At 38.2% G+C, this 15,551-nt stretch overlaps 1 protein-coding gene across 1 annotated transcript in view; it reads right to left on the reverse strand.

The window, feature by feature from the left end:
* Positions 1 to 10,329: 10,329 nt before the first annotated feature.
* The window catches only part of LOC118001342 (sorting nexin-2-like), a 34,586-nt gene continuing 29,364 nt past the window's right edge, over positions 10,330 to 15,551 (reverse strand). Inside the window, exon 2 of the mRNA XM_034991440.1 lies at positions 10,330 to 11,596. Within this exon, the coding sequence (XP_034847331.1) occupies positions 10,437 to 11,596 (1,160 nt within the window). The 3' untranslated portion in view covers positions 10,330 to 10,436. The remainder of the gene's footprint in view (positions 11,597 to 15,551) is intronic.

Raw genomic sequence — 15,551 nt, forward strand, 5'->3', positions numbered from 1 at the left:
AACCACTCTCCCTCTCTCTCTCTATCTCTCTCTCTCTATCTCTCTCTCTCTCCATAGGCACACACAGAGCAAAGGCCACGCAAGAACACATCCACCAGCCTGAGCTAATACAATCAGGGTCATGATTGATTCAGTATACCCCACCCTCCTGCTTTACGGAACAACCTACTTTCTCTCACCTCCATGCCTTGGTGAGAACATCCTTCTCCTTCTTCACTAGCCATCTAATTCATACTCATTCTTCAAGAATACCTTATACCTTCAGGCATTCCCTATTCTAGCCAGACAACCTGAGTTCCCAGTGCCCTCTTAAGGGCTCCTCTCTGTTGCTTGTGTGCCCTGTGGTCAGAGCACTGATGACCACCAGCACCACTAAACATACTGTAGATGCTCCTCAAATAGATATTTAGTAAGTATGTCATTCAGATGTCATCTAGGATATTTTTGATCTTCTGCTGATAGGCTGACATCATAGCAGTGGAAAAAAAAATTCAAATAGAATATTAGATGCACCTGTTATTGAGGCCATCTGGTCATCTATTAAAGTTGCTTGACTACTGCTTCCTTTTCATCTGTCTCCCTCTTTTTTACTTGCTCATCCTCACCACCAATAGCTGCACCATCACCGCCATAAAATGTCTGTTCTTGCTAACTCAAAGCATCTTAGCTACGTCTTTTTTTCATGACTTCTAATCCATGCCTTTAAGACTCACATTCCATTCAAATGGAATTTCCCCAAAAACAGTTCCCTCACTATTATGAATTCTTATACATTTTCCCTAAAAGACCTCACTGTAATAGAATGATGTAGGCTGGCAACTAAATGCAGCTTAGCAGTGTCAGCTAACGTGATTCCATCTCCAGTGAAGGCAAAGCCCAGGGAGTTGATTCCCACTGGATGTCAAGAAAGGACAGAAACGTTCAGGACTCTGGCAACTGTTGTAATAGTATGAGAGAAAGAGAGAGAGAGAAGAAAAACAACATGCAGAGCAAGAGGGGCGCAAGAGGATCCAAGTCTATTGCTAGGACAGCTACAAAGGTACAATCAGGCAAACAATCTTCCTCTTTCTCAACCAACTCTTCCACTTGAGCCCAAACATGAAATACATTGGAAAGTGTTATCAACGCAACTGTAAAATTTTATTTTATAGATACAGCTGAAGTATATCTCTAAATCAGATGATACAGAGAGAAAAACTAACAAGGAATTTTTGGGGGCCAGAAAGATATATTTAAAATGTTTACATTACAAACTCTACTTATCTTCACAATTAAATCAAGAACAATCTTGATGTCCATCTTTTCCTTCCAGTTCTGTCTTCTGTGAGATCCTTTTAAACACCCCTTAGTTTCTTCATTCTCTTCATGATGTCATTCACAATATAAGAATAATAACAATTTAGTGTTGTTGGAAGAACCATGAAATGTTTTTCAACATTTTAATATTATATGCAATGGTAACCCAATGCAGCATCTATTGTTCTAATTGGAACCAAGTTTTCAAATATGGATACACATACCATTGTGCAACCCATCTTACTTTTCCCATCCTTGGTTTTCATAATAAAAGGAGGATAATATTTTCTTTTCTTCAGTTTTAAAATAAACAGTTTTCCCCACTCTGGGCAATATTTTTAAACATGTGAGTCAATACATTCTTACAGAAGGAATAACAGCTATGACTCAGGGCCATGGAAGAAGCTTCCCATAATAAATTACAATGATTAGTGCTACTAGACAAAGTGTTTCAGCTCCTGTAGCAAATTCTTTAAGCTCCTTTCATTAATCAGACTGCTTACCTGGTTTTATCATTAGTGCCAGGCCTTTCAACTTGGTGCCTGAACCAATTAATACATAATTTAAATCAGAAGCATGTTTAAAATTCTATCAGAGTACCCTGTAGTGACTGGAGTACATCACCCTGCATTAATTCTATAAGTTTGTTTGTAAAAGTAATTAATTATTGCTAGCAATAATAAGTTTCTGAAGCAAAAGCTACATTTTCTCCTATTCAATATTCCTTTCTGCATGCAACTGATAATATTATCTGCAAAGTTTAATGACAGGTATCCGTGGGATGAAAAATATCATACTAAATCCACATCCACACTGCTTGGAAGATTTCCTTGAGGTTTTCAATCTATCACACCAACCTCTCAATATTGGTGGTAACAGAGGACAAAACTTGCAAAGATTCCAAAACTTACAAAACAATAAGTTTAACTAGGTGGAACTATTAGTACCTCCCTATTCACTGATTTCATGAATGGATAGATGAATGACAATGACAAAGACCCCCTCTCATCATTTTTCCCCATGACCTGCAGGTAGTGTGCAGAAGATTATGCATACAGACTCCAATGACAAGCTACTTGCCAGAAATGATAGTGAAAGCAAAGGGCTTTGTTTAAAATGTATCAGGCACTGTCAAGTGCTGATAATAGAATCTTTGATCATCCTTATTCTGGTTCTCGTTGTAACCAAATCTCCACTAATAGCTATTTAGAACCTTACAGCCATATTAATACGGTTGCCCCAGACTGGGTATTAGACTTCAGTGCGTATGACAATTTTCTCTTAGAATAAAATTTTCATTTGATTCCTCCTGCTCAGAGAGAATTATTTTAGGCATTATTTGTTGTTATCCAAGAGCCATACACACCCAAACTCCAATACACACACACACACATATACAAAATTCTTCTTTGTCAAGAACCCTGATTTTTTTTTCACTTTCTGGTAGTCATGTGCCTTAGGAGAGCCTAGACCCATTTCCAGCCTTGGCGGTGGGGGGGCGGGGGGGGCAGATGGGGAGATAAAGCTTAATGAATATAAAACAGCCATGATCATTCCTTTCTCCCTGCTAGTGACCGACTTTCAATGGTCAGTTTTAAGTCCATTAAAAGTTTAGCAAAAGTGACATGAAACGGATATGCTGGGGGACTTCTGGGAATTTTTTTCATTAAAAACAAGATGTATCAGAGAAAATTCTTCTTTCTGCCTTTGGAGTTTGTAACGACACTAGGAGTTGCTGCCGCCATCTTGAAAACAATGAAGGTCATCTGAAGATAAGTGCCAACACACTGAGGATGACAAAGCAGAAAGATGGAAAAATCTGGATTGTTGATGACATTACTGAGCCATTTAGTTGTCCAACATTAGAATCACTTTACCTCCTCAAGGCTTCCACTTACAGAAGATAATAAATATCTTTATTCTTCAAGCCGTTTTGTTATAACAAATATGTTGTCTGCAGTTGAATGCATCTTGTCTGATACAACAGCCAAGGTTCTTTGCTCAGTATCTCTCAAAAATACTGTATTTCCAGATGAAAAGGACTCATACAAATGTAAAATAAATAAATAAGCCAAAGTACAAATTGAATTGAACAACTGGAATGATCACACACACTTACTTTTCACTTAGTTTAATAATTTTAATTGTCCACGTAATTTTATGTCAAGACATTAGAATCCTCTCCTGTGTTTACATTGTAACTACTAGAATTCATTAATAGTACACAGTACAATCTGGAAATTAAGACCTCACACTCTAGATTCATGTACACAGGGATTTGGTCTTAGATCTGCCCCTCCCTAACAACATAACCTCCCTAATCTTCAGTTCCTTCATCAACAGAGTAGGAATAATGAAAGTACTTATTTCTCTGCATTAATGCTGGCATCATGAGCTAATTCATGTACCTGCCGCAACACTTAGTATATAAGAATGATTCAACAAATGTTGGCTACAAAAAAAAATAATAATAAGTATGCAAACATCAATATTATAAAGAAATAAGAGTTTAGGTTTTTAGCATATTAAAAATATCAACCTACAAAGCACAGCTATGTAATTTTATACTGTTAATGCTATTCTGAAGTAAGAAAAGTCAAAGAAACTCCAGGAGGACTTGTGAAAGAAATCTAAGTCTTAGTTTTCTTTTCAAAAAACAAGGTCAGACTTAGTTAAACGAGGATTATTCAGATAACAGTATGCTAGCTTTATTTGCAGGTAATATGCTCCAACACACAAAAAAAATTATATCTAAAATCTGTTTATAAAATAATTCAGTACATGGGGAAAAACAAGCAAACTCTGCCTCTCTATTTAAATATATGCATCATCAAGGAGTTAAGACAGAGGAAAGGTAGGGAGACCCTGGGCTTTTCTTGTCCCTTGAACTCAGCTGTATTGAGGTCAGATCACTTGGGACACCCAGAAAAAAGATCTGAGGATTGGAAGAAGGACTTCCATGGTTGGAGGGAGACAGCGTGGTAGATGCGAGTGGTTTGGCTCCTTTAAGATTTGGAGTTTTGAATCCCAGCTGCACCAAAGATAAAATGCAGGAGAGCTGGGCGCCAGGCGTGCTGAGGGCCTTTGCTTTTCTGTGAGGGCTTCCTGAACAGCGGGAGGTGTGAGATTCTCATGTCCCCAGAGAGAGAGTGGGATGGCACCATTTACCACCCCCCACTACCCCCACACCCCACCACCCCCATCACCCCACCACCAACACAGTTGGACATCAAAGAGCAACAGAGCAGTTCCCAGTGGAGATGGGAGCCACTTACATCAAACCTTGTCCCCCTATGCTTGGCAAGTATTTTTCTGCCAAGGGTAGGATTGACTCTGAGCCAGCGCAACAGGCCTCTCCCCCAAAAGAGCAAAACAGGCAGCATGCTGCATGCACCAAGTCTACTGATCATATAGTGCTTCAAAGTCCCCTTCAGTTCTGTTGGAAATAGGACCAGGCTGGGTTTTTTTTTTCTTATTCTTTATTTCTTTTTCTTTTTCTTTTTCTTTTGGAATCAGGTTTATAATTTTTTGTTTGTTAGTTTGTTTTTTCATTTCCTTTTCTCTTTGTGGGGGGTGAGGGGAATCAGGCTTCTTTTTTTCTTTTCTTTTCCTTTGCTTTTCCTTTCTTTTTCTTTGGAATCAGGCTTATAGTTTGTCTATTTGGGATTTTTCATCCCTTTCCTTTTCTCTCTTCCTCTCTTTTTGAGCAGGCTTTCCCTCCCCTCCCTTTTTCTTTTCCTTCTCTCCTTTTTTCCCAGGCTGCTTTCAACAAAGAAATCAAAGCACACCTAGATAAATGCCCAAGCACTCCCCACTGCAAGCAAGGAGGAACTCTGCAGAGGACTGATCAATGGGAAAGAGAAGACAAAATGCAACAGCAGAGTGCACAAAGCATACACCAGAAACACTCCATAAAATGCCAGGCCCTGGACAATATATGATCTCTTCTTAATATAACATTACTCTGAGGTGCAGGAAACATAACAAGCTATCATAACATGCAAAAGATAGAAACTTAGCTAAAATGACAAGATGGAGGAATTCTAAAGAAAGGTCAGGAAGATACCACAGCCAGGAACTTGCTCAAAACAGATATAAGCAATATATGTGAATAAGAATTTAGAACAACAGTCATAAGAATACTAGCTGCATTTGAAAAAAGCATAGAAGAGAACGCTATTACAGAGATAAAAAAACCCTAAAAACTAGTCAGGCTGAAATAAAAAACGCTATAACTGAGATGCAAAGCAGACTGGATATAATCACAATGAGGATTGAAGAAGCAGACAAGAGCATAGACAATATAGAAAATAAAATTATGGAAATTAATGAAGCTGAAAAGAAGAGGGAAAGAAAACTATTAGATCATGAAGACAAACTCAGGGAACTCAGAGATTCCATAAAGCACAATATTATCCATATCATGGGAGTCCCAAAAGAGGAAGAGAGGGAGAGAAGGGCAGAAGGTTTAGTTGAACAAATTATAGCTGAGAACTTCCCTAATCTGGGGAAGGAAACAGGCATTCAAGTGCAAGAGGCACAGAGAACTCCCCTCAAAATCAACAAAAAAGGTCAACACAACAACATATCATAGTGAAACTTGCTAAATATAAAGATAAAGAGAGACTTCTGAAAGCAGCTAGAGAAAAAAGGTCCTTAACTTACCAGGGTAGACACATAAGGCTGGCAGCAGACCTATCCACAGAGACCTGGCAGGCCAGAAAGGAGTGGCATGATATATTCAACAAGCTAAATGGGAAAAATATGCAGCCAAGAATACTTTATCCAGCAAGGCTGTCATTCATAATAGAAGGGGAAATAAAGAGTTTCCAAGACAAACAAAAACTAAAGGAGTTCATGAGCACTAAACCAGCTCTGCAAGATATATTAAAGGGGACTCTTCGAGTGGGAAAGAGAGACTAAAAGTAACAAAGACTAGAAAGGAATAGAGACAATCTACAGGAATAGTGAATTTACAGGTAATACAATGGCACTAAATTCATATCTTTCAATAATTACTCTGAATGTAAATGGACTCAATGTTCCAAGCAAAAGACATAGGGTTTCAGAATGGATTAAGAAAAAAGAAGACCCATCGATATGCTGCTTACAAGAGACTCATTTTAGACCCAAAAACACCTCCAGATTGAAAGTGAGGGGGCAGAGAACCATTTATCATGCTAATGGACATCAAAAGAAAGCTGGAGTAGCCATCCTTATATCAGATAAACTAGATTTTAAACCAAAGACTGTAATAAGAGATGAAAAAGGACACTATAATAAAGTGGTCTATCCAACAAGATCTAACGATTATAAATATTTATGCCCCTAACTTGGAAGTAGTCAAATATATAAATCAAGTAATAACAAACATAAAGAAACTCATTGATAATAATACAATAATAGTAGGGGACTTTAACATCCCACTCACAGCAATGGCTAATTCATCCAAGCAGAAAATCAACAAGGAAACAAGGGCTTTAAATGACTCGGTGAACCAGATGGACTTAACAGATATATTCAGAGCATTTCATCCTAAAGCAGCAGAATACACATTCTTTTCAAGTGCACATGGAACATTCTCCAGAATAGATCACATACTGGGTCACAAATCAGGCCTCAACTGGTACAAAAACACTGAGATCATACCATGCATACTTTCAGACCACAATGCTATGAACCTTGAAGTCAACCACAAGAAACAATTTGGAAGGACCCCAAATACATGGAGGTTAAAGAACATTCTACTAAAGAATGAATGGGTTGGGGCACCTGGGTGGCTCAGTCAGTTAAGCATCTGCCTTTGGCTCAAGTCATGATCCCAGTGTCCTGGGATCGAGCCCCACATCAGGATCCCTGCTCAGTGGGGAGCCTGCTTCCCCTCTCCCTCTGCCTGCCACTCTCCCTGCTTCTGCACTCACTCTCTCTCACTCTCTCTCTGTCGAGTAAATAAATAAACTATTTTTTAAAAAAAGAATGAATGGGTCAACCAGAAAATTAAAGAAGAAATAAAAAAGTATATGGAAGCAAATGAAAATGAAAACGTTGCAGTCCAAAACCTTTGAGATGCAATAAAGGCAGTCCTAAAGGGGAAGTATATAGCAATATAGGCCTTCCTCAATTAGCTAGAAAAGTCTCAAATACACAACCTAACTTTACACCTAAAGGAGCTGGAAAAAGAACAGCAAATAAAGCCTAAATCCAGCAGGAGAAAGGAAATAATAAAGAGCAGAGAAGAAATCAATGAAATAGAAACTAAAAGAACAGTAGAACAGATCAACGAAAGTAGGAGCTGGTTCTTTGAAAGAATTAACAAGATTGATAAACCCCTGGCCAGACTTATCAAAAAGAAAAGAGAAATGACCCAAATCAACAAAATCATGAATGAAAGAGGAGAGGTCACAATCAACACTGCAGAACTACAAACAATTTTAAGAGAATATTATGAGCAATTGTATGGCAACAAATTAGGCAATCTGGAAGAAATGGATACATTCTTAGAAACATTTAAACTATCAAAACTGAAACAGGAAAAAATAGAAAATCCGAACAGACCCATAACCAGCAAAGAAATTAAATCAGTAATCAAAAATCTCCCAACATGAGTCCAGGCCTGGATGGCTTCCCAGGGGAATCCTACCAAACATTTTTTTTTTTTACAAGAACTTGTAAAACTTTACTAGATATGGATAATAAAATAAAAAAGTTTAAAGAAGAGCAACAAATTAAACAAGGGTATTCTGAGGCTAGTATAAATACATATGCATGTATAAAATGAGCTGGATAGTTGAAAATAGCTTATCACAAAATACCATCAGGAAAACATCCTTTTAGGTTTTAGAAATCCTAATTTTACACACATTTTTGTTCTAGTTTTGTTTTTATTAACAGGTGATTTTGATTAGAATTTGATTTTCTAATACAGTAATATTGATACTGAAGTTTGGTATTTTAAGCAAACTATTTTAAAGTGGAAAGGCACTTCAGGAGTCTTATACCCTTGTTTTACAGATGAGTTTTATGTGATAAGGCCAAAGTCACGTAGTTACAAAGTGCCAGAAGCAAGACTGAACACGTATATGCTGACTCCAGATTCAGCTTATCCCACATAATAGGCTTAGTCCTTCTTTATCTGTTTTAAGAAAAAAAAAAAAAATCAGCTCTATACAAAAGACTATATTATCAGCACTATTAATGCCCTTGTTCTATTTACTGGAGTGAAAGTATTTCAGTAACATGAATAGATGTTAAGATTGATAGGTGGAGGTGGGCTGAGTGTTGAAGATACTAAAAAGGTTGGTAGCTATCAGAGGCTCATATAATTTACTTGATATTTCCAACAGATTCCTTTTTTAGTGAAGACTATCAAGAGGAATGAAGACTGGAATGGGGTCAGCATCTGTTACTCTCTTCAGCTTGATCAAGAATGGAAATATTTATTTTATTTGGAGGTGCTGAATATTCTGATGAACATACCACAGAGGAATGGAAGATTTTGACTGGAATAACTAAGTTATTAACCTACTGTATAAACTGTATCTTTGGAAGTAATGTAACGATGGAGGTTAATAGTAAAACATCATTGTAGATTTTGCTCAGTATTAATGGGACAAGATAGCATGTGATATATATTACTATGAATTGCTCACTTCTCAAAAGTTTCTAAGTTATCTCTAACAGAAGCAACAGAAGTCCTATTTCTGCTCCAGTTTCTTCTTCTTAAGGGGGCATATATTATTTTGCATCTTCCAGGATTTTCTTTTCCTGTTCATCAAGTCTTTCTTATTAACCTATTATGTGTTAGTTACTCTTCCGAGTTCTAGGAGTCTAAAAATCAGTAATGCCTACAGTAGGCTTAAAACTTCAGCTAAAACAAGTGGAAGCAAACATATCTGAGAATACTCTGATATATTAATTGTTTGTTGACTCAGTTACACATAACCATATTTGACTTCTCTGAGAGGTGTAGCTGGTAAGCTTAAGAGGGGCATCTTGAAGAACACTTCAAAAAATGAAAACTCTGATGCCAGTAATAACTTAAACTTTTGTTAGCATCAAGGATTAGGTAACAGCCATCTGAACAAGATACGGTATCAGTAAGAAGGGTGCCAAAGACAAATTTCATTTTACTTCTAATGTGTTTTATGTTATCCTCGGTTATTCACCAAATCATGGGGAATTTTAGCATGGTACCATTCATTATCAGTTACGACCATAGATGATCTAACCTTAAGTTTAAAATGAAAAACAGAAAAGGCAAAGGATAAATTAAATATACACAAGTCGACTTTGAAGATAGAAGATAAGCAAAATCACAGGACTTGTAACAGAAGCACGAAAATACATTTTTTCCCTAATTCCTAAATTGGACACTGGTAATAGGGATGAGAGTAAAACAAGTAAAGGAAAGTATTCATTCTCTTCTTTACTTGAGACAAGAGCATTTCCCAGAGTAGAATCAAAAGATAAATGTTCTTTGGTTTATGATGATTTCAGAAGAGAACTTAACCTTCATTTAGTCATTTATAGTGAAAGAGTTCAGCTTTTTCTGTCAACTAAAAAAAATTAATGGATAACAGCCTCACCTACGTATATCTAGCAACAAGAATTTCTTGTGATTAAAAATGCTTTTAAAAGATCTCGAACATGTTTACATACCCAAATAATTTGTTACTAATACTTCACAAGGAATATCATTTTATTACTGTAATCACAAAATCATAATTTCTGTATAGGAGTGTATAAGTGAACATTAATCAATGCATTGATAATTCACTTCATAAAGAGGGTGAACACACTACAGAATGTATTGTAAAGAAAAAATACTGTAAAATTTTCTGGTCTTGCAGTGTACTTTTTAGCGTAAGTATTTAAGACACAGTAGTGTTCAATTCAGCAAAGTACTGCAGAATGTCATGCCACAGTCCGCTTAATTCAGAGAGGGTCAGGACATGCAGCTTGTAATGAAATGTCAGAGTATATATATATATATATATATATACATATATATGTATATAAAAAAACCACATGTAATTCATAAAATATAGAGTGGTTTATTTAGATGGTTTTAAATGATTTCACTGTGGAATTCAGCATAACTGAAACAAACATCCAAGATCTTCGTAACAGAAATTTTCTTGCTAGGCAATGGCTTTGGCTTCAGGCAAGAATGCCTCCCAGTATTTTATCAGCTGTTGCTGTGTTTGTACTAATGATTCTAAGTACTTGATAATAACAGTTTTAAAATCTTTCACTCGTTCTTTCTCAAATCTTCCCACTTCTTTTCGAATTGTTTTAGAGATCTGTTCAAAATCTCTTCCTCCTTGTTGTACTTCTGCCTCCCACTCTCTTATTTCACTTTTAGTTTGCTGTATTTTATCTGGTTTATTAGCAACCATCATTTTTGCCTTAGTTTCACGTTTTTTGAGCAAAGTAATTTGAGCATCTTCCCATTTCTGCCAGCACTTCATTCGATGGTCAAACACACCTTTCACTGCGGCAATAAGACGAATGTAGTCACTAAGTAGTTCTGAAAACATATAAAAGTCAGCAAAAGCTTGTTCTTGATGTAACTGGTCTATCTTCTCCTCCACTTCCACAAGCTGAGACAAAGCTCTAGATAAAGCAGTATGGTCCTCAGAGTTACCTAACATGGCGGCACTTTTAGCAAAGGCAGCTGTGTTGGCTGAAAGCTCTTTTCTATGACAGACCAACGCTTCGACACTAGCATGAAGTTTCCTAAGTTGCTGATCCAGATTATCAAATTGCTGCTGCTTTTCTTCAAACCATGCATCCGATTCATTCATCTTGATTGTCATTTTGTTGACAGCGTCGGCAGCCTTGTTCACCATCCTCAATATTCCCGCTCCACTCAGAGCCTGTGTGGTAACTGCTCTAGGCAGCTCTGAACTTTCCAGGAACTGCCTTAAATCAGGATCCTGTAGTAAAGTTGGATGCTTTACTGTTCTTTGAAGATACCTTGCAAGAGCTGCTCTCCGTTTTTCTACAAATTCAGTGGATGATGAATCTTCTTTACCCACTTTGACCTTGGTCATGCCTACTATACTCTTTTCTGGAGCTGGTGCTACAATATAACCAACATGTAAATATTTGCTTGCTAACTTGCTATGCAAACCAAGAAAGTCACTGAATCTTCTTTTCACTGAAAATTCACTCTTACTGAACATGGAAAGAGAAGTCTTTGTTGTTGCTCTATAAGCCATGTAAGCATTCATGCCATCACCAACTTTCTCTGGATCTGATACACCAATTTCTATATCAAAAACATCTCCATTTGATTCTTAATTGTAGGAAACAAACTGAGGGTTGCTGAAGTGGGGGGTGGGGTGGGAGGGATGGGGTGACTGGGTGATAGACACTGGGGAGGGTATGTGCTCTGGTAAGCGCTGTGAATTGTGCAAGACTGTTGAATCTCAGATCTGTACCTCTGAAACAAATAATGCAATATATGTTAAGAAAAAAAAAGAAGAAGAAGAAGAAGGTAGCGGGAGGGGAAGAACAAGTTTTTTAATTGGAATTTAATTTAGACTCATATTGTTAAGACTAATTATGTATTTTTTTAAATGGTTTGCTCCAGCAATACCTTGAATCATTCAACAAATATTTATTGAACACCTGTCAGATGTCAGGCCATGGACAAGGCATCCCAGCACTATGGATAGATGAAACATGACCCGACCTCAAGTATTAGCAGTCCACTTAGGAGGACATCTGATCTGTGCTATAACATGGATATGGTCACAGTGCTATAGAAGATATTTACAACAATGAAATTCAAAGGTTTAAGATTATTTCAATTTCACCAATAATGATATCTGCAATCAAGGTCAAAATAATTGCTCTCAGTAATGATTATATCAACAAATGGAAATGAACATCAATAGATGAACTAAGCAGTTAGTTCTTGAAGCATCAACTAGCATCCAAGGTCTACATATACTCCTCTTTCACCAAACCCCTGAGGTCAGTTCCACACATCTATTTAATTCTCCCAGTGCCTGGTTTGGTGCCTCCCTTGCAAGAGGCATTCACTATCCCCTGAATGAATTCAGCATAACATTCTAAAAAGCTCCTCCCCTTTCTTTACCTTGGCAATAAACAATGGGTCTGCCTTCTGGGTACCCAGCTAATTAACAGCCCTGTTATGTGAATTAATTGACTGAATTTCCTCATTTTTAAAGCAAGATGACTCCAACAACCTCCTAGGGTGGTTGTAAAGATAAAACAAGATGGCATATATGAATTTTTCTGACAAATAGTAGACATTCAATAAATGTTACTGCCTTTTTCTTTACTGAACTCCTCTCCCCTCCCCTGTTCTGTGGAAGCAAAAATGACAAAGTTTTCTTCAATTAATATATACAAAAGACAACTAACAATAACTAAGTACTTTTGAGCCAGCTTTGATTATTTTTAATACTTTCACTTCAAACATATTATGTGTAGGTAGAATTATTTTATTTTACACCTTATATTTACTTTATTAAATTATGGATTATAAATTACTTTAGAAATAAGACAAAACTATTTTGTTGAAGGAAATTATTGTACATGCAAATAGGACTAAAATTCTGCTAAGAAAATAAATATACTTTATTGGGCTTAAGCAGATTTTCCCATGGTCGTGAATCTAAGAATGAGTATTAATTAGAGAAACTCTTTTTAAGGAACTGACATGTCTGAAGTCTGAGTTTGAAACCATTATATTCCAGCCATAGAAAACAGATTCAGGCTGTGGGTCTAAGAGAAATGAGTGTGTACCCACACCTGCCAAGTGGCACCCTTTGGGGTCTATTTCGGTTGGCCATGTTTGGACTCAGTGTTGGCATGCAATACCTGCTCGGTGAAGCTAACACCAAACCTCCAGGGAGCGGCAGGCATAATCATATCTATGACTTCATAAGAGGGGGAATAAAACACACTGGATGAGTGCTCCTGGCTAGTACTGGGCTTAGTGGTCTACTAACATTTTCTCACATAATCCTCACACAAATTTATAAAGTAAACACTATGACCCCACTTATGAGACTTTGAGGCTAAGTAACTTTCTCAAGGCTTGTACCTGGGTCTGTCTGATGGCAAAGGCTGTATTTCTAACAAACTCTCAATTTCCCCCTTGTTTACCTTAGAGGGTTTTCTAGAACACTACCACTGTATTTCCTGTCAGTAAACTGCTTATCACCCACATGCCTGGAGTAATAGAGCTTGCACCTGAATGTAAACTGGCTACATCACTACACACACTGCTGAAGTCTCTGTGGCAAGACATTGTAGACAGAGGAAACAGTGCACTGATTTATGTCATGGCAAGTTCCTTATTGTCAGAAACCGCGCTGAGTAGCTGTTCTAGAATTTGGATTGGACTGTGAGTCTTCCTTCCCTGTCTTGTCATGGCACTTATGTTCTATAACATAACTGCTTGCTTGTATGTCTCCTTGCGGACAGGAATTTGGGCTCACTGTGTTTCACTAGTGTTACTACCATTCGGTGGGGACTGGCATGTGGGGTGAAACCCACTTACCGTCCCCACGCCTGAGCATTTCCCAAGGGCATCTTCTGGGCATCCTCAGGGCTTTGTCCAAAAAGCACAAGGTGAGTGAGGACAAGAGAACTAACAGATACCAGCATTCTGAAGAGTCCCACAGTAATGCCCTCAGGGGTCCTTGCCAGGTTGCCCCAGGAAAAGGGTTAAAAATTGAAAATGCTCCTTCTGGATGCCACTGAAAGTCACATTGCAGCAGCACTCAAGAAAATACTTAACCAGGTAGCTTTTGGGTCCTATATTCACCTTTCCTGAAGTCTTAGGGGGAAAAGCAGTAAATCAGCTAGGGAGGGTTTGTTGTTGTTGTTGTTGTTGTTTTAACCAAAACTGATAATATTTTCTCAACCCACCAACCCATTGCCTGGTCCTACATTAGCCCTCTGTGAGTGTGAGTGTGCAAGTGTGTGAGTGTGTTTGTGTGACCAGTATGTGACCCACACTGTCTCAACAGTTGTATTTCCCTAGCACCCTGATGAATATGCGGATCCACTTTATTGTTGCTCCCCCAAAGACCCTGGAACCACTCAGTTCATCTCAGTTCAACAAACATCATTTGTCTTCCTTTGGCCAGGAACACTGCTGGGAACTGAGAAATCCAAGATAATAATGTGTGCTTTCTGCTGTTTAAGATGTTCCCACCTAAATGATGAACAGCTCGTTTTAGCATGGTATGCTAACTGGTGGGAGACAAGCCTGGGAGAAAGTGGCCTGTAGGACGTGAGGTCTCAGCAGAGTTCTGAGGAACAGATGAGAATGAGTCACTCATAGAAGAGAAACAGAGATTTCCAGAAAGAGGGAATAGCATAAGCAAAGCACAGTCATTAAAGAGTATGAAGGGTGCAGAAAAACAAGACTTTGATATCAACAAGATGCAAGACAGGGAATGGTGAGGCATGGGCCTGGAGAGACAGGCAGGAACAGGGAGAGATGGGCTTTGTCAGCCTGAGGAGATCAGGGTCTACTTCATCTTGCAGATGAAGGCCAGCCATTGGAACACATTTAAGCAAGAGAGGGCAAGGTCATATTTGCATTTTCAATAAACCACTCGGGCAGCCAGAAGACCACTGGGAGGCTATCATAGCAATCCCAGAGACAGATGATCAGCAGAAATTGAGGTTGGACAAACCACAGAATCACGAAATATTTAGGACGACCTCAGAGAATCTAGCAACCGATTGGAAGAGTGAGCAAGATGACAGTATCCAGATATGCCACAGTAGTGTCATTGATTGAACAGACCACTGCGGGGGAGGAGGGGGGGTGGCAGTTTGGGGAATGGAGTAGGCTTGGCTGAGGGCAGGGGAGCCCATGAACATGTTAATTTATGGGATATGCAAGCAAAAACATCCAGTCAGATTTCTATATAAGGCTGCAACTCAGGACAGGAGAAATAACTTTTGAGAATAACCAGCACATAGACCAGAGGTTGCAAACTGACAGACATGGGTCAAGTCTGGCCTGAAGACATGTTTTGTTTGTCCTCCTGAACACTGTCATGAGATGTTTACAATTTTTATTCTGTTTTTATACTGCCATTATGTAAAATGTATGTAAAATATCACAAATCCAAATTTATGACACCTCTTGAAAAATCGGGAGATCTGGCCACATTAAGCCCCCATTCTCTGTGGCACCAGTTACAGAGCTGAGCAGCCCCTTTCTACCTCAGCTGGGTCCTGACTGTTGTCTGCCC

The sequence above is a fragment of the Mirounga leonina genome, unplaced genomic scaffold, assembly GCF_011800145.1.
Source record: "Mirounga leonina isolate KUSES-001 unplaced genomic scaffold, KU_Mleo_1.0 Mir_53, whole genome shotgun sequence".
Taxonomy (NCBI): domain Eukaryota; kingdom Metazoa; phylum Chordata; class Mammalia; order Carnivora; family Phocidae; genus Mirounga; species Mirounga leonina.